The sequence below is a fragment of the Astatotilapia calliptera genome, chromosome 12 (assembly GCF_900246225.1).
Source record: "Astatotilapia calliptera chromosome 12, fAstCal1.2, whole genome shotgun sequence".
In the NCBI taxonomy this organism is placed as follows: domain Eukaryota; kingdom Metazoa; phylum Chordata; class Actinopteri; order Cichliformes; family Cichlidae; genus Astatotilapia; species Astatotilapia calliptera.
Genome location: NC_039313.1, coordinates 13,513,069 through 13,532,872, shown reverse-complemented (window position 1 = coordinate 13,532,872; position 19,804 = coordinate 13,513,069). Strand labels below are relative to the sequence as shown.

The following is a 19,804-nucleotide window of genomic DNA, read 5'->3' as shown; positions in this document are numbered from 1 at the left end:
CATGTCTTTTCTCAACTCTTCCAGACACAGATGAAAATGTTTAGTTGTGGGTTTCTTTCTGTTGCTCTTTCCCTCTTCTGACCCCCCTCCTTCATCTTCAGATGATACATCTGTTTCCATACATTGTTGCATGTTCGCTGGCTGGCAAAGACAAACAGAATTGTTTAAACAAAGAGGTGGGTGGTGTGTGCTCATCTGGTGTGTGTGCGTGCATGCCACCAGGACTACATTAAACAAAAGGAAGAAAGGATGACAGCATCCAACCTCAGTTTGTCATCTGCAGTGTAAACGGCCGTGCATCACGCTAACATCTTGCATGTGCTCGCAGCAGCCGCACATAGCCGTGTCAACACAGCAGCAGTGAAAACAAAAGGCTGGAAAGAGGGAGCTGGGAAAGAGATGGATAGAGACAAAGGAAAGTTTAGCAAAGAGAAAAACGAGAGACGTCAGATGGAAGCAGAATATTAGCGAAGGAGAAAAAGAGAAGCTGAGGGCAGAATAAATGTTTCCAGTATTAGCGGAAGAGAAGAAATTATGGCATGGCTTGGCACCACTCCGTAGCGCTCGTCTGTAACGCAAAGAAAGAGTGGGTGGGTTTTCCACCTCACAGAATAAATGATGCGAAGGGAAATGGGAGTAAACAACATCAGTCATTATAATTACTCTCATACGGCTACTCCCATCCACCATCAACCATCCTCCATCCCTCCTCCCTTCACTCTTTTACTCCTGCTATTTTCCATCTGTCCTAACTTCCAGTCTCTTGACTTGATTACACTTTTTACTCGATTCTCTCTCGCTCACACGCTTCTTTTACCAATCCTCAGTTTCTTTTTTTCGGGCTATTTCCAAATTAACCGATCTGTTTCAGGCCATAGATCTGGGGGGTCTGGATCTACAGAAGTAATATGAGGCTGTGAGAGTTCGAAAAATCAGGAGATCAGCATTTGAGTTGGGGAAGACAATAGCCAATAACCATAAGCCAGCAATAACAATAATAATGGCATATACATTTCTTAATCAAATAAAGGTTTTGAATTTTGGCTCTGTAGGCGACTATCTTGCAGCAGAAACCTCTGAATGCTGCTGGGTGAATACAGTGGATCATATCAGCTGTTTTTAAGACTGGATGTGGTTCCCTCGCTGTCCTGGATGTCTCTGCTACTCTGTCTCCCCAGCTCTCTTTCTCTCATTTCTCATATGATTCCTGGAAAGCTGTAGTATGTTGTTTGAAAAATGTGTTCCTGGGCTATTCCAGGATTTTTTTTAAAAAAAAGAATGTGGTGGCATATGTTGAACCAAGAACTGGGCAGGGAGGCCCATGGGAAATCAGAAAATTCAACCAGAAATAAATACAGTGTTGAAGATTGGCTGAGAAAACATTGTGGATGATTTATTAGGCAGGGATCTGTGCCCTAATACAGATGGTAATAAAAGTAGTGATGCCCAAGACTTTGGAAATTGTTTTGATTAACTGTTTTGCGTTTTGGACTGTGGAAGAAAGCTGCAGCACCCCATGGAGAGAAAATGCAAACTCTATAGGGAAAAGTCCTCGCCAACCATGAGGTTTGAGCACATTATTGCTGTGAGGTAACAGTGCAAACCACTGCAGCATCATGCCACCCAGATTTCAGTGTAGACCACGTGCTGAATAGCATTTTACCAATGATCTTCACCATGCTATGATACGCTACATGTTTATTTGATCAGTTTTTGAATTTCTAATAAAAGGGATTTCGAGAGTCGCTGCATTCGTAATTATTCTAAGGGGCACATGTTCAGCATACACATGCATCATGGCAATCTATCCAACCCAATGTTGTTGAGACACATCACTTCTTTTTTTTGCAAAATCTAATCTAAATTTATATAAGCATAACCTGCTTATCAGACTGTCAGTCAGGTAATATCATGGCTTGTGAGGTTAAAGAACTCAAATTTAGAGTGAGGACTCAGAGAGATAAACTAAAGGCAAGTTTTATTAGAAAGCTAGAAATTAGTTCCAGTCCAGAAAAGACAACAAACGAAGGGTAATCTAAATAAAATAGCTAAAAAAAAAGGCAAGAACAGGCCACGGGAATACAGTTAATGCATGGCACAATGTGACAAAAACTGCAGCAAAGACAGGACTTTTTATACATGTCAGGGCAATCGGGGAATTTGGCACAGGAGGCTAGCAACATGGACAATCAGTCACAGGAAGAAGTAAAACTACAAGACACCCAAGATGTGTGATTACCAAAGTAAATTAGGAAATGTTAACTGAAAAAATAACTAACAGAATTCTAAAATTATAAATAGTAATTAGAACTAAAAGAGAACCAAGACTAAAAGCTCGAAAAATAAACTTAAGTACCAAACTCTACAGAACTAGCGCAAATATAACGTAATACAAAAGGGGCAAACAAAAACATTTTCTGTGATTCTAATTAAACACAGAAAAAACAAAAACCATGACAATGACAAAACCCATAAACCACAACAGGTAATGGATCCTTAAAAGGTCAAACCTGATTTTACTATTGATTAAATTCTGAAAACAACTTTTTCAAGAATCAAGGGCTTTCACTTTATCAACATTAGGAAATCCAGCACAGATAGCCACTAAGAATTAGCATCCTGATAAACTGTTTTCTCAAATTTGTGAATTGCATATTTCTCAGATATTTCACAGGGACCTGTTTCTTAAACTATCCAACTGCCCGCCCTGCTGAACTGCTCTTTAACACTTGTGTAAATCTGGGCACTGGGGACTTGGACCTAAAAAAATCATCTGGCTTACTCTTGTAGAAAGAACAGCTATCTTCCTCTGCAGGAGATAAAGCAGTCAGCCAAGTAAAACAGGTCCCAGAATGGAGCTGAACTCTAGCAAAACCTTCCCTAAACCACCCACCTTGTTGCTCCTACAGAATAGATCCGCACAGAAGAGGTATGTGTTGTAATGACAGTGGAGCTTCTAAATCTCCCTTAAAAATAATTTTCCCTTAAAAAACAATTTATTGCAAGCAAATAAAAGAAATATTTGCATGCTTTTAATAAATTACAGATAAATGGAAAAAAAGAAGCTATTCTTCCTTGTTTCTAGCTTAAATGCTAAGCTAAGCTAAGGATCGTCTAGCTCATATTTAGCACCCTATGCCTGGGGATTATCTTATTATCAAAATACTGATGACAAAAAATTAAGTGAATGACTGAAAACCCCTTTTAAAATGCCATTCAAATGCCTTTTGAAACAAACTGGCACCATCTTAAAGTGTTTAATGTTGATTTGATGAATGATCAGTAGAAACTGATGCATGCCTTTCTTTCTCGACTCAGGTATTCACAAACCTCCAGCGATCTTGACGTCAGTTTGGCAAACAGTGCTTAATCATTGCTGTTAGACACATGGACACAGAAGCAAACACAAGTCGACGGTTAAATGCCTTTCAAGGTGTCTGTGAGGCCTCAAAGGTAAAACTCCCATTCGTCTGGACCTGGAGTTGAATCACAACACTATGTGATGTTTCTTGCAGATTTATTCTTGAACTCCCTTTTTAATAAAGAATGTGCAAATCTGCTTCCCTGGATCTCGCTCTGTGTGTGTGTGTCCCATGCAGTCATGTCAACAGAGCAATCATTCATGTAAAGGAGAGCATACACTTAGAGGGTTTAGCTCTGCTGGCAGGTGATGATGGACAAGCCTTTCAGGGAACAAGTGAGGGATGGAAAGAGGGAGGAGGGAGACAGATGGTTGGAAAAGAAGGAGTGGAACAGAAGAATCCATAAACCTCTTTGTGGAATTCTCCTCACAAGTGTGGGGTGGCGATGAGAAAGGAAAGGGGGCAAAAAAACAGCTTAAAACTTTAAAAAGGTAAAAGCTATCATTGTATGGGGCATTTCCGTTCCATTGTCGCCCACCCTGGGCAGAGAGCCATGGCCAAACAACCTCCCTTTCTCTCTGTTGAGAGGACAGGTACAGGAAACAGTCATTCATTAACAACCTGGAGCTCATTAGCTTTGGTGAAGTACTCTTCAGAATATGTGCAATTCCACCTCTGAGGGCAACTCTTAGTGTGTGCGCATACATGTGTTTGTGAAGGGGCTTAGAGGTGAGGGGGGGCTAAAGGGTAAGGCAGGGCCAGAGGAGGTGGGTGTGCAGGTTTGGTGACCTGGGGTCCTCCAGCAGATGAGGGAAATGCTGGTGCGAGCGACTTTAACAACATTAGAACTCAGTGAACCATGTCACCTACAAACAACCACGATGATTTACCTTTCAGCAACTTGTTTTTCATTAATGGTTTGAATTGTGATTTTTGAGAGACTATAAGAGCTTGAAACCTATTTGACTGTTTTAAGTGCCACATCACAATCTGCATGTGCCACATTACCTCGGCTCTGAATTCTCATCAAGCAGCAAAGTAAAAAAGTCAAGTCTAGTTAGAAAAGTTCAGAACACGATACACAACAGGCTACCACCCAGTTTTCCAAGTGCACCCTGTCATTTGTAAGTTGTCAGCCTGCCCCTTTGCACTGGCTGGACAGGATGCAAGAGAGTTGTGTGCCTTTATTGGCTTTAAAAGATAATGACATGCCTACTGCCCACCGTTTACTGCTGATCCAGGGTCAGCGAGTTCCTCAGCCTCCTTGAGGTCCAGGTTCAGACTGCAGCTTAGGAAAATAGCTCTTGTATTTGTAGTTAAGAACACCAGAAAGGACACTTGTATTTTGATTGAAGCACTTTCCTCCGGGGTGGCTAAAACTTTCTCTCACAACCTTCGAATATGAGAATAAATAGCTGCCACCCATGCAGTTGACAAGGCGCTCGCACTCTTTCACCATCACTGCAGCAAGCTTAAGGCCACATGCCCTTTTTCATTACTCCGAACAGGCCAGCTGTATTGTAACTACAACCAATTTCCTTGCAGTCTATAAAGCTGTCAATCAAAATCATGCAGAATGAGGAGCGGAGTGGAGGTGGTTGGGGCTGCTGGGGAAGGGCTGCAGGCCTCCAGACCAGATGTCAAGAGTTTAAAACTGCAGGACGTGTCAGAGGGAGGAGAGAGGGGTGGAAGAAGATCATGTTTATCTGGAGAAGAATCAACCAATCAGACCAAAGCAAACGTTTTAAGTTCCATTTATTAAAGTTATGAACAAAAAGACAAATAAGTTATATTTTTATTTGTTAGAAATCTATCAGTGTTTGAACATTAATATTTAGGGAGCTAGTACAATTTCTACTTTCATGACTAGCTTTCGACAAACCCATAGAAACAGCTGATCGGAACATAATACTGAAGGGGAGGTGTCAATGTTGTCTAACAAGACAGTTAGCAATGAAAGTGTGCACCTTAAGGCTTTTTTTCTGTTATGGTATATCATTACATATAAACTCTTTAAAAATATACTTCTGTCAAATACCTTGACAACTACTATGTACACTACAAAAATAAATTTTCATATAAATAAATTATATGGCATACATTTATCTTTGTAACTGAAAACAGCATACATCCACGCCAAGCAAGACCAGAAAGGCAGTCTGGAAGAACCAATTTTTTTTTTCCTTTTAAAATCCTCTAAGAGCTATGATGAGACCTGTAGTGTAATATTGTTATATACTCTTTTTTTCCTATTTAACATTAGTAAGCACTTTATACAGATCAAAATCCATTAATGTAAAAACATTAAACTGTAATAGTGTTTTTTCAATAGACATAAAAATCCCTGCATTTGTTATCCACATCACAACAATAATGAAAGAAAAAAAAACAACAAACATTTTTTATATTACAAAAATATAAATATCGCAATTGACTGAAAAACAAACAAAAAACATTTAAAATGAATAAAATAGTTGCCAGCTATGATTCTCTCCGCTACTGCCAATGTGACACTGGGAGAAAACAGAACAAAAAACATAAAAAACAAAACAAAGAGAACAACCACCTATTTCATGCAAGCAGCTGATGTAACAGGACGAGAAAAACTGCAAAGATTTCTGGGAAAAGCTACAAGTGTTTAACAGGATATGAGTGTAAAGGTTTTGAGGAGGGTACTCACGGGGTGCCAAAGGGGAATGGGGAGTCTATGGGTACACATGCAGGTATAAAATGGCCATTGGTGGTGGAGTGAGGGGCTGGCGGTGTAAACTCTGACCCCTGAGGCTCTGTGCTGTGTAATGCAGCATTTTGAGGGGAGACGTCCAATTAGTGTCGTGGCATTTAGCTGTGGATGTTTTGTGAGATGAAGACAGTGGCGACAGCTGTTGCTAAACTGGAACCAGCTCTCTTTACTGTCACTAAATTGAGCATAGGCAGTAAGATGATGGACCCGCACACATACACGAACGATTATACACACATGCACATTGTAACACACATGGAGCGCATTGTCAGGCCATATAGGGCTTAGCCCTTAGCAGGCTGCATGGGCTTAGCTTACTGGATGGACAGAAAGAGCTACTTTACTTCCTGTGAATAAAGTTTAAATGCAGTCAAGTGCCTTGGTTAATCGGGTCATACAGTATACAGTCTGATTTTTTAGCTTATCCACTAGACACAACCACTTAGGGTGCAGAGTTAGCACCCTGTGTTAACCCTGTTCCAGAATCAGTAACATGAATGTCCCTGTAAAGGTAGAGTGAGTTTTTGAGGTGGGTTTACTGCTCATAAGTCAGTATGTAAGACGGAACCTGTTTTGAGCCTGCTAGGGTTAAACAATACATAACCTCATACAGTAAAATACAACCAGCTTAACAGACAGTGATACAAAGCTGAGAGCAGAAACAGGTTCCAATGCCGAGGCGATAAAATTAAACAAAATTTAAAAAACAGCTTTTAAAATTCTTCATATCAGCTCATATTAAATAGCACGCATAGCGTGTCAAGTTAAACAGTAAATGTTTCATAACTACCACAGGTTTGTGATAAAATTAATAGTTTTACAAACGTACCTTCTTACAATACACACACACACACACACACACACACACACACACACACACACACACACACATATATATATATACATATACATATATATATATGTATGTATATATATATATATATGTACCATAGCTTTGTTTGATGATTCTAACACTTTCCTTCATGTTTTAAATGAGTTTAAATGTTAGTCAGTTCTGAGGATGTATCTGATGTGTAAGCCAGAAAATTATGATGCTGTTTCACATTATACAGCCCTACACACTCCTATCACACACACACACACACACACACACACACACACACACACACACACACACACACACACACACACACACACACACACACACACACACACAGATAGATCTCTTCTTTTGTTTAAAGAGAGATTTGCATAGAGTTATAAATGTATATCACTTAAAAAATATTCTCAGCAGCAGCAGTGAATGCTGACAGATGATTTTTGCCAAAATGAAGTTTTCTAATGGCACAGATCCACAGATAGGTCGACAGTAATCAGAGATCTATCTATCTCTTGCACGCACACAAACACACGCACGCACACACCAACATAAACACACATGCATGTACACACCACAAATAATATGGCAGCCCCAGTTTGTTAACATGAGGAGTTGTACAGCTCCTAAAATTATACCTACTTTATGTTCATATTTACATATGTATACATCTTTTAAATATAGATAGAAATATCTAAGACAATAGTCCACTGGGTTACAGTAAGAATGAGCACCATTATGGGAACACTGGCAAGTTTCTCGCTGCTTAGCATTGGTGGTGAGCCAACTTGGGCTATGCTGGGCTGGGTTGGGCCAGACTGGGTCAGCTGCTCAGTAATACCGAAGAGTCCATCTTTGGCCATAGTACTTCTATTCTCCAGACCTGAAAACCAAAGGAGATTATACTGTCAGTGGTTTATGATGAAACAGACATTTATTTAAAAAAAAAGGACAGTTGTGCTACACGTCAAGCTCCTCAACTTGATAAGATCTCACCTCAGCTAGCCCGTCTGCCATTGTTGCTCTCAGCTGCCTCAAACTCCAAATCTTGGAGCTCCATGGACTCTACTTTGACTCCCCTGGTACCTGTGTGGGTGTAGAGAGGCACATGTGGGTCCTGGAAGGCAGGCTCTGGCCCCTCTGTCCCTGACTGGCAGTAACTGTCTGCTGCAGCGTATCCTGGGTAAGTGGAAGCAGGGGTCTGGCTGGACAAAGGGGGTGGGTGAACTGCGACGGTGACTGAGGCCGATGCTGTCACCGTGGTGATGGGTTGGCCATATGGAGTAGGGTTGAGGTGTTGGTGCGGGAGGTGATGACTAGGTTGTGGGTTGTGGGAAGAGCGGCTTCTGTGGCCTGCTGAGTGTTCTCTATGGCTATGTGAGCCATAATGGCCCCCAGCCTCAGTAGCAGTTTCAAAAGCGTCCATGCGCGGCAGGGCTGGGGGCGGGCCCTGCCAGTGCACCTGGCTCTTGGGGTCCCTGCTGCTGTTTGGAGTAGTTCCATTCTGCATCCCAGGATCACAACCCTGAGAGAAGACAAAATATGGAACAACAACAACAACAAAATTATCTTTCCATTTCATAATGTGACAAGCAAGAGAAAATATGCAATCAAAAGAGTCATGCAGGAGACACAATATGACATATTTCTCTTACCGAGGACACAGTATAAGCTGGAGGGTCAGGCTGTCTAGCTGAGCGCCGATGTCCTGATGCTCCCCTCCTCATCTCCTCTGTCCTGGCTCTTCCCCTGCTGATCTGGAGGTGGTACTGCTGCTCGTCTGCTCGAGCGTGTCCTCTGTGTGAGTGCAGGTTAGAATTTTGCAGCTCCTGGCTGATACCAGATGCTGTGGTGTTTGAGCTGTACTCTGAGTCTGATGAGTCTGAAACTGCACCAGAGGTGGTGGTGGCTGCAGTGGTGTGGTGAGGACGGACTGAGAAGTGGACCACATGAGGAGGGGCCTCTGGAGATGGGGTTGGTAACCGGCTGCGACCATCAACTGGTGATACCTGAGTGTTGAGTACAGAGAGTTGTCTATAGTTTGGCTTTTGAATTTAAAAAAAAGTCACTAGTCCTGGTTGATTTAGATTTTCTTGCATTTGCATTTTGTAAGATCTTACCTCTGGATAAGGTCCAAAGTATGATAGTAATACTGGGAGCAGGACTAATCCATTCAGTACCCCAAGAACTGTTAGGATGGCTAACACTGCAAAGAAGTACCTGCATTACAAAGAAAGAGTTCACAAAGGGAAATTAACTTTAATATCAGCTATAAACACAATGAGCAAAAAATGCATGTAAAACACAACACTTTCCTGTGGCTTCTGCGTCACACAACACAATAACATTTATTAAAAATAAAAGATTTAAGCAAAGTCACTCATACCAACAAGGACACACAAGAAGTGAAATTAAGCAAGCTGAAGAAACAAAGAAAATACCTGCGCAAAACCACAGAGGTTTAGACGTGGGGAGACATGTGCAAGATCAACCATTACACATGCCCAAAATAATACTTTCACAAAGACACTCACCACTCCCAAAACACACACACACACACACACACACACACACACACACACACACACACACACACACACACACACACACACACACACACACACACACACATATATAAACCCCCCACAGACAGGCTGGCATGCACTGCAGTCTTGAGGAGCAAAACATAAATGTACCTTGTGCGTTTCTAAGTCCTGCCAAAGAGGGTTAGTCTTAAAGAAGCCATGTAGAGAAAAGAAAGGGGAAACATAATTAGCCAGAGCTGGTTAATTCAAAGGCACGGGGGGAAAGGAAAAAAGACAGGGGGTGGGGGGTTATTGGGGGGTGAGGGTACTCTCTTGGGTGTGTGTGGTGTATAAGCAAACAAGGAGAAAACAAAGCAGTGAGGAATGTGAAGGGGGAGTGGTAAAAGAGAGCAAAAGTGGGGAGGGTGACATTGGGGCATGGGGGGGGGGGGGTACAAGAGGACAGGGGCCTCTCTCTCTCTCTCTCTCTCTCTCTCTCTAGCTCTCCAAAAAAAAAAAAAAGAAAAGAAAAAGAAAAGCGAGAAGCAAATAAATGAAGTGAAGGGTATAGAATTTAAACAATTTAGTCTAGGAAGAAGAGAAGGGGACCCTCAGCGCCACCCCTCCCTGGCCTCTCTCACTCTCCTTTCTCTCTCTCTCTCTTCCTCGCTTTTTTCCCTCCCTTCCTTCCAGCTAAGCCCCTGTGAAATTCCCGGCCACTCCACAAGCCACTCCATCTAATTAAATCTCCAATGTATCAGGTAAGACTCCCCAATCTCCACTCTAAATCTCCCTCTCTCACTAACCCTGCTTCCTTCATTATGGAAGCCCACCCCATACCCCGCACAGCCACCCATTGGTTTTCCGCTGGAAGCTCTCAGGTATTCAGGGACACGCCATGAAGGCTTTTTCTTGACTCTTGACTATGTTCTTTGTTTGTGTGTGCACGGGTGGGTGTAAATAGGAGCTAACAAAGGTGTAGATGTGCCATGCAGCTGGGCCTCAGATTAAGTGCACATTCATAACTAATCCTTCAGTTGTGTTTTATTGATGTGTGCGTGTAGAGAATGAAGGGACACTGTGGAAAAGACTATCCACAAGTACGGAGCAAGGGTCCCTGTCTACACAGCAGGGGTGGCCTTTCATGCACAGTTCTAGAAAACCGAATTACAGTGAAACAGTCTCACCCTTTCCATTTGGTTTACTTGGAAAGTAACAGACATGCTAAGATCGAGTAAAAAGCAACAACCCCAAAAACCAATGCAAAGCGACCCAAAAGATGGATGAAGTGACTTGTAGAAATTCTGATACTGCAATGATGAGGCAGCGAGGCACAATCTATAGACAAGAGCAGCATATTTTTGTAGTTAACTTGAAATAACTTGAAAGTTCTGTTAACTAATTACAGCGAGTCAGGATTTAGTTGCATAGAGATAAATAGTCTATGCAGGGAGCAAAAGAAGGACTGCATTTCCTAAATTGGATAATGATCAACTACGGTCCTAGGATGATTTTTTTTTAATATAGCTACCTAGAGCTAAAATAACAGTTTCATAATTATGGTTTGCATTTCCATACAAAGCATCAGGAGTAAAAGCCACGTCACCTTTGAAGAAACATGTGCACACATATGTACGAGTGCACGCGTCCAGCCCACATACCAGGTTGCATGCCCCCGCCAGGCTGTTTAGAGTGAAAACATTCACAGGGCTGATGGGGAAAGTCAGGGAAGCATTTCTTTCGGCGCAAGCAGAAAAATATGAGCTGGGCCTGTTGTTATTGCACCGTCTTGGGGCGCTGCTTTGTTTGCTCAGACAACAGCAGAACCTTTAAATGGAGGCCCGAGACTGAGCCAGAAACCAGAGCACACCACTGGAGGTGCGGAGAGAAGGTCTATAGGCCTCTATAGTTTGTGTGCGTATGTTTGTATGTGTCTCTCTGAGTGTGTATCTGTGTGTTCTCTCACTGGCAGGCGCACCATCATTGACCCCCATGATTAAAGGGTCAGGGAGCAGGTTGGTGTGTCTATACGAGGGGGGAACTGTGTAACTGTGCGGGTGTGCACAGATGAACGCTTGCAGATCACATGGAGTTCAGTGATTCTAGCTCTCAAAGAAGAAGGCCAAATCATACAGCTACCTCATCTGGCAGCAACCAAGAATGTGTGTACATATGGCCATGTAAAGACATAAGGTTGTTTAAATTACACACTAAAGTCTGGGGAAACTTCTCATAATACTGTAGGAGTTGAGAACATACAGAATTATTCATACTCCTCCCTTGAACGGCAGCTGGTCGCTACCTCTCTGTCTGACGCTTAAGAAGGTGCAAACACAAAAGCAGCCACCTGCACGGAGCTCCGGCAGTGTGTCGGTTTTAATTTCCACTTCTCCTGTCTTTGTACAACTGCTCTCTTGCCCCCCACTCTGTTACTCCTTTCCCTGCTTATAAATGTCTAGTGAGGGCAGTTAAACCAGTTGAGGGAGATTACAAAAGCCAGAGGTCTTTCCTGCTCTCCCTCACTCACTCACTCTCTTTCACTTTGCTCCCCTCTGTCACCTCCCTTACAGCCTACTCCCCCCCACCTATTTTTCACCTTTAATTTTCAACCCTTTCCCTGGTTTCCCATAAAATGTCAGGCACGACAAATATTAGGAGGAGGAAGAGGTAGATAAAAGAAAAGACAAAAAAGGAAAGAGATTTTTGGTGAGGTTTCCTGGAGATCATCCCCCAGAAAGAGACGAAAAATATAAATAATAATAGTAAATAATAATGAATAATTGCTAGTGGTAGTGAAAATTGGATGAGATTTAAAGAGGAGAAGCAAAAGAAGAAGTGAGTAGCTGTCATGCATGATCGGGGTCTGAGGTGGATTCCTGTGTGGTATACAGGTTGAGGCATGGTCTAAGAACATTATTTAAATATATATGATAACTTCTGTATGTGCAAATATGCATGGTTTCAAGTTCAAATTAAAGCAGTAGTTTCTTGTGAGTTTGATTTTGTAACTGACCTGACAATAAAGTCAAACTCAGAGCCTGCGAGCATCAGGACGCCTAAAAACGTGGAAAAGGCGCCATCGAGCACCGGTGCAAACATGTGCTCCAGTGCCAGCACTGCCCGCTTGTGACGATCCCCTATGGCTGTCAGGAATGCCTACAACACATAGAAAAAACAAAAAACAAAAAACAATTTATGTCTTGTTCTCAAAAGGTTAACTTTCTCCACAACCATCAGAGAGACCTGAATCCATCCAGCAATAGACCTCACCATTCCAGCAAGCAGCATGTAGGATTAGAAAGTAAGTAAATTCACTAATTCATTTTTAAACTTACCAGGGCCACATGGACAGTGAATTCCACTCCAATGCCCACAGAGGCGATGAGAATGACAACAGGGACGGCACTCAGCTTAATTTCCATCAGCCCCATGAAGCCAAACAGCTCCACAGTCATGAGAGAAAGCACCAACACCTGAAGAGAAAGCAAGAGTTTCTGTGAGAAATGTGGGTAGTTGTTCAATTTACATGAACCTTTAGTTACACTTGTGTAGTTAATAAACTCAAAGTTCTAAAACATTTTTACACATAGAAAGTGCCAGTTGTTACAAAAAGCCTGCACGATTCAGTGTTTGCAACCGTTTTATTTTATCCAATATCCATTCAAATGGTTTCTGTAGGTTTTTCAGGACACATCGTCTTTTTCTCTTCGATGTTTGACTTTAAAAGATACAAACAATACCTTTAAAAGGGATAAGAAAATGCCAGCTAATTCAGAATTATAATGCACATTTGCTAGGTGAAACAGGTAAAACTTGTCTGTGAGCACAGTGCGTTTAATTACCACAAATGGAGTTATTCTACTTTATGCTGTTTTATTATAGAAAGAACAAATCATTATTCCCTGCTTTAACTGTGTGAACTTCCATTTGACCTTAAATTTGACTGCATACAAGACAGATGAGGCAGAGAAATAACACATGAGGGTGATATGTGTGAGTATATCTGCCTTATAAATGTGTTGAGCAGTAACCATACATGTGGGTGAAATGTGTGTGTTTGTGGAGACTCCGGAGCAAAGCATTACAGGAGCTGCTATTATCAGCTGACAGGTGTCAGGTTACACGGGGCCCAAATCCTTTGAAGAGGGTTAAGGTGGGCAGAGGAGGTAACTATGTGTACGTGCACCTATAGGTGACCCAGCACAGAGTATGTGCACATCCACAAAGGGTATTTGTACTGTGTGGTGTGTCTGCCACTTTATTCTGAAGGGCATTTTGGGTGATCTAATTACAAGTGTGCAGATACTGTATATTAAAATAAAATAGTTTGAGGAAAAGATGTTACTAGATTTAACACATTTTCTTGCATTATATTACATTTACTATTACTAAAATTCTCTGTGTGAGGTAAAACCTTGTATACACCTGCCTTTTTGTTTCTTTTAAGCAATGTTTTTTCTATAAATAACATAAAACATAAATCAGGAACACAGATTGAGATTACAAAGGATTGCTCTAAATCAGGGGTGCCCAATCCCAGTCCTCGAGAGCTACCGTCCTGCAGCTTTTAGGCGCATCCTTCTTCTGACACACCTGAATCAACTGAATGGCTTGTTATCAGGCCTTTGCCAAACTTGATGGCATGCTAAAGAGGTAATCACACCATTTGATTCAGCTGTGTTGGAGTAGGGATGCATCTAAAAGCTGCAGGATAGTAGATCTCGAGGACTGGGATTGGGCACCCCTGCTCTAAATGTACTGAGACCCATTCAGATTTTAAGTGTTAAGAGGAGTCAAAATCAAGTGGATTAAAAACTAACTGTATAAATCTAAACACAAGACATGATATTTACACAAAGCCTCTGTCTACATGGTCATGGTGGATTTCAGGGCTTGAAGGCTTTGAGAGTTTGATGTTGTATGGCTGCCTGTGCTTTGGGCTTTGATAGAACTCTCTTATAACTGATGTTTTGATCTTACTAGTAAGGCCTGAAGAGGATGAACATGAAGTCCCCTCCTCCCTTGTTTCAAGGTTCGGGTGGCCTGGCCACTGCCGGTTGTAAAATACAACCCACTAGAGAGAAAAACCAGAGTACTCTTTGTACGTGTTTCCGTGTGAATTATCACCTGCGAGTTTAAACATTCATACTGTATGTGTGTGCAAGTATGTACATGCACTAGAGTGCTCAAAGTGTTTTTGAGAACTGGCTTGTGTATGCGAACACGTTTGCCAATATCCTTGGAAACGTCTTGTCTGAGAGGAGCAAGAGTGGATGAATGTTAGAGACGGAAATAAAATCAAACATTTTATAGGTTTAGAGTGGGAGCCAGTTGCTGGGGCAACTTTTTGTCCTCTTCCCATTTATTTCAGAATTTGTGTCTGGGAGTATTGGACTAGACTAAACAGACTGGTCCTAACAAAACAGCACAAGATAAACACTGGTGACTGGGGCTACGATAACACACACCAGCCCCTTCTCTTTTCCGACTCTCTCCTCCTGACATGCATTCTGGACCACACGCAAAAACCAGGAAATGACATGTAGAGAGGGAAGAAATTGACTTTTAAATAATTGAAAGCTAAGATCTCTCTCTCTCTCTATGTAAGTAGCAGACACATTTGTATCTTTCTCTAAAGTTATCTCTCAGAACATCTGCTGCAATCTATGGAGCTACGTGTTTCCCTGGGCATTGTCATACCACATATTTGTAGTTACTGCATTTGTCTCTGTGCATGTGGTGTGTTTTCTCCAACACTTACTATAATGCCAGCGGTCCAAGGGTTGAGCAGAAAAAGGGCACAGACGAGAAAGGTGCAGGCGAGCACCACACTGATGGACAGCAGAAGCCAGTGGCGTAGACTAACATACTGTTCCCAGAACAGGAAAGGGTAGCCGTTGGGGTAGGAGGGCAAGCCTTGTCGGCTGTAGTTGCTGCAGATGGCCCGTACGCTCTCGATGGCTTCCACAAACTGCGGCGTCTCCCGGAGCCCGTTGAGGTAGAAGGGGAACTGTGCGTATTCGATGGGCTCAGCAGCCGGGACTGGATGGTGAGAAAATCAGAGAAGGTTGGTTTAATTGTTAGCAAAGCTGTACCCCCCCGACTTAGATTTTTCATTATATGACATATGCCATGAAGCAACTGGTGAAGTATTCTCTTTGGGGCCTTGGAAGCAAACACCACACAGATGATAACGTTTCAAGACTGTAGACATTGACGAAGCAATCGGATAAATCAACAGTGGCTTCTGCAGATCACATTTGTCTATTCTGATTAATTCTCATTATATTCTGATCATTTCGTGTGTCTGCAGAAATAATTGAGGCTCTATATCCAAACCACGAATACCAAGGCTTTCCGTTCCTAATGCAGCTCTGTTCCAAGAGAAGCTACGTTTGCAGACGTATGTGCATGTGTGCGTATCTGCATGTGTGTGTGTTCTGTGGGGGTGGCGGAGGAGAGTGAAACAGACCTCCATTGACTCAGTCCTGGCCAGCCTGTGGCCCAGCCTGGCTAATGAGGGCCTATCAGTTCCAGACACAGCAGACTGTCAGAGCTAACGATGATTCAAGCTAATTACAATGTCAGAATCACTGCCATTACCACACCCTAATCTTAGCACCACCACGTAAGGCACAATATAAATGTGTGATCACGTATATATCTGCCTGTCACGATGCTATGGAGGCATAGTAGGTGCTTACAAAAGATTTAGAAGTTGCCACATTTAGAAGTAGCTTTGCAGTATCACTACTAAAGACCAGACTACTAGACCAATCTACTGCCTATTTTTTATCTTATAGAACATGTTGTAGTATTGTCTAATGTTGCTTTGAATGTATTCATTTCATAGTAAGTGTAGGGTTAGATGGAAGAGCTTGCTAACATGGTATGGCCCATTATAGTCTCAACTATAAAATTTCGATTAGAACACCTGCAGCTTTTGGCAAACATAGATCTGCTCCGGGGGTCTCCCGCACAGCCAAACACTTCATGCAGTTTATCCAGTCACGTTCCCCCGCTGTCAAGGACTTCCTGTTTGTTATCCAATTGTGCTTCCAACCCAAACCCTGTCTCTCTCTTTTAATTATCCAATCATCCCCCTTCCTTGTCCTGTAACACCTTCTTACACCAAATCACAGGCTAGAGTCAAATAACAATGTAAGTATATTTTTTATGTGTGTGTGTGTGTGTGTGTGGTAGGGAAACGAGAACAGGGTGGGTGCTGTTTTTGGGGTCGCTGAGTTTTAATAATGTGTGTATGTGTGTGTAATGCTAGAGCCCCATGGTAGTCAGGATTATAGCATTTACCACAGGCACTATTAAAAGAATAACAGCAAGTTGTGTCTTGGTCCTCGGGTTAGCAGAGTGAGCTCAGTCATGCACAAATGCACACATATTGCAGTGGTACAGTAAAGTCTAATACCTCACTTAGAGCTAAAAAGGACCAATAACTCAAACCACAAGATGTGAACATTGCTTACATGCAGCTGCTGCCTTATGGAAACTGAAAAAGTTGCAGCCGAGACTCATAAACCTCACAAAAGTTAGGCATAAAATTTCAGTAAGCAGATAATAAATGCAGTATGTTTGGCCGTACCTTACAGTAACATTTCAAATTAATGTGGAGCTGGATTACCGAACTTGTTGGAACTAAAAGCAATATTATTTCAAATTTCTTCCATTCTGTCGCACTACTCAGTATTCAGCGGTAAAATAATGTGAACATAGGTCATGCAGACTTACTGCTGAGGCGTGTCTCGGGCATGGAGTCGGTATGGTCGTGGAGCCACTCGGGAGGGTGTGGACGAATGTTAGCTTGTGAGGCAGCATAGGCCACAGGATCATTGCTGACCCAAGCTGTTAGGTAGATGTAAAAAGCTCCGGGATTGATGATCCCATCTGCATCCACAAGCCTCTGGCGAGTCAGCTACAAAACCCACAAACGAGATGAATTAATGACTGTAATATTAGACTTATAGGTTTTGGTATAGCCTCTTAAATTACAATTTTCAAACACATAATTCATCGAATGCATTATGTCATTCGTCTGTCTACTACACCCAAGCAAACTGTCAAAATTTGAACTGAAATGGAATTATTAGAAAATGGAAAAAATTTAATTGAGGGGGGAAAAAAAGTAGAAAAAAATTGAAGTGCTTGCGGCTGTTAAGTACACGCTGGAAATGAAGGTATTGTAGAAATAAGGGATGTTTAACCATAACATTCTACAGGTGAGCTGACCACAGAAATGCTTATTTATACACACGCATGAGCGCAAGAGAACGGAGCAGCTTTCAAAATATGAGTCAAATATTAGCCCCTCTCTCTTTCCAACCAAAGAAAAACCAACAAGTCAGACACTGGTTGCCTTTCTGAACATTCCCGTACTTCTGATCACAGCTTCCCAGAATTATCATGCCACATTAAAACATGGAAAATGTTGAATCAGCTTCTCCCTTTACATATAGTAGATATTGGCTGGCCAACCTCAGACCCAACGTCCTGACCACTCTGAATAAATTTCTAAAGGAAGCCTTGCAACGCTCTCCTGTCAAGAAGTAACTGTTGCTGCTGCCTGTAGAACCAAGCAATCTGAGCAAGGAAGCTTTAAACAGGCATTCTGGTTATTTTAGAGCTGTGCAGGTTGTGTTTTGAGTTTCTGGAGTTGGGCACTTTCAGGTGAACAAAAACATAAAAGTATTTTTCTTTCTAATTGGTCTTGTTAGGAGAATAAGTGCAATGAATGCATTGTTGACTTTGGTAAGGTGGTCCACCACTTTGGTCCAGGCTAAATATCTCAGAAACATAGTCAAGGCTCATTCATTCAAATACTGAATCTGTGTGACTTTATGAGCTACTGGATCAGCCATCCATCCATCCATGGGGGAAGGAAGCAGGTAGTGTGGGAGTAGCCGGAGAGAACTCACACAGATAGAGGAAGAACATGAAAGGATTCGATTCGGACTCAGGACATAAAAATACAAAGATTGACATTTCCCTCAGTAGAATTTGAATAATACGTTTATGTTTTATACAGCGCTATCAGGTTCAAATTGTAATTTTCTCATATTTTATTACCACAATACTGAAAAGCTAATTACCGGTTTGCCTCAGCGACATAGCTATTTAGTTACTGTGTTAACATAAGCATGATATTATATTTTAGCATCCTGGGCTAAACATCATTGCACCATTGTATTGTACCTTTTGTCTGTGCATCCAGGCGAAAATGGTACAAGTAATTACATCACATCAAACTGTCAAAAGGAAATCCAAGTGGAGTTGTCACTCCACTTGGATTTCTTTAGGATAAACTCTCTGAGGCACTTTGTTTATCTTTGTGAGCGTGTGAGTCTGTGATTCTGCCTTATTGCACTCTTTTATTCAGCGTCATTTGCCTTGACGGCAAAAGTCAGTAGGTAGACGCGAATGACTGTCTCACTAAGGGCTGTTAGTTTTGCCCTCCCATGTGGAAACAGGAGTGTAGTCTAGCATTGCTACCTCCTGAGAGGTAAAACCATTACTGCGCACCACTCTGCCATTCTCCCTTCTAGGAACCATAAATCCCTCTTTCACAGAGGCAGGGAGCGTTCTGGGGGTTAAAGCTAGACTCGTGGGGTTAGGTACAAGAAAGGAGTAGTTTTTTTGTGGTGGGGGGTTGGGAGAGAAAAATTGCTTGAGTTAGCGTAACAATAAAAAAATTGGCTGGAGTCCCTGAGCGCGTCTGTGTGCAGTTAACCTGGTTGTTAACACTGAAGGAAATGCCACCCAGCAAATGGAGTAGAGCTATAAAAATAACACAACATCTGTACAAATGTTCCTCACACTTGGTTCTCCTGACCCCTGTGGGTACCCAGAATGCCTGGCGCCACAGATGGACCTGCCCTACGAAGAAAAGAGCTCTTGATAATGTTAGCATGGCCTTTCTTAGGACTTATCTCGCACGCCACAGATTTTTTAATTGCGATGCAAATAGCTTTAAGCCACACATATAGGGAACAAATGGTCACCAGCACAGAGTAGGGACAAATCAAAAGCAGAACACCTCTGCACAGATCCAAAGAGTGGCATATCAAAATAAAACATCTAGCTATGCAATTTACCAGGGATGTTGAAGATCTGGTCCTCATTTTAAGGAACAAAAAGGAAGCTACTGCTCAACAAGTACACGCACAAAGAAAAAGGAGAAACACACATTCAAAACATACAAATGCACACACAGAGCTGTCTAAAAGAAACCACTTGTTTCTAGCTCCCTCAATGAAAGAGGACAGAGCAGTGGAGAAAAGGAAGAGAAAGGGAGGGAGGAAAAGACAGAGGGAGTGAGAGGGAG

At 42.1% G+C, this 19,804-nt stretch overlaps 1 protein-coding gene across 2 annotated transcripts in view; it reads right to left on the bottom strand.

Moving 5' to 3' along the window:
* Positions 1-7,237: 7,237 nt before the first annotated feature.
* The window catches only part of ptch1 (patched 1), a 48,991-nt gene continuing 36,424 nt past the window's right edge, over positions 7,238-19,804 (bottom strand). The window contains exons 17-24 of one of the 2 annotated variants that reach the window (XM_026186759.1): positions 17,215-17,398; positions 15,230-15,510; positions 12,804-12,941; positions 12,482-12,624; positions 9,064-9,163; positions 8,599-8,952; positions 7,940-8,468; positions 7,238-7,826 (exon numbers count right to left, since the gene is read on the bottom strand). In XM_026186759.1, coding sequence (XP_026042544.1) covers positions 7,941-8,468; positions 8,599-8,952; positions 9,064-9,163; positions 12,482-12,624; positions 12,804-12,941; positions 15,230-15,510; positions 17,215-17,398 — 1,728 coding nt within the window. In that variant the 3' untranslated portion in view covers positions 7,238-7,826; position 7,940. Of the gene's footprint in view, positions 7,827-7,939; positions 8,469-8,598; positions 8,953-9,063; positions 9,164-9,639; positions 9,676-12,481; positions 12,625-12,803; positions 12,942-15,229; positions 15,511-17,214; positions 17,399-19,804 lie in introns of those variants that run through there. The other variant, XM_026186760.1, reaches the window with a different exon arrangement.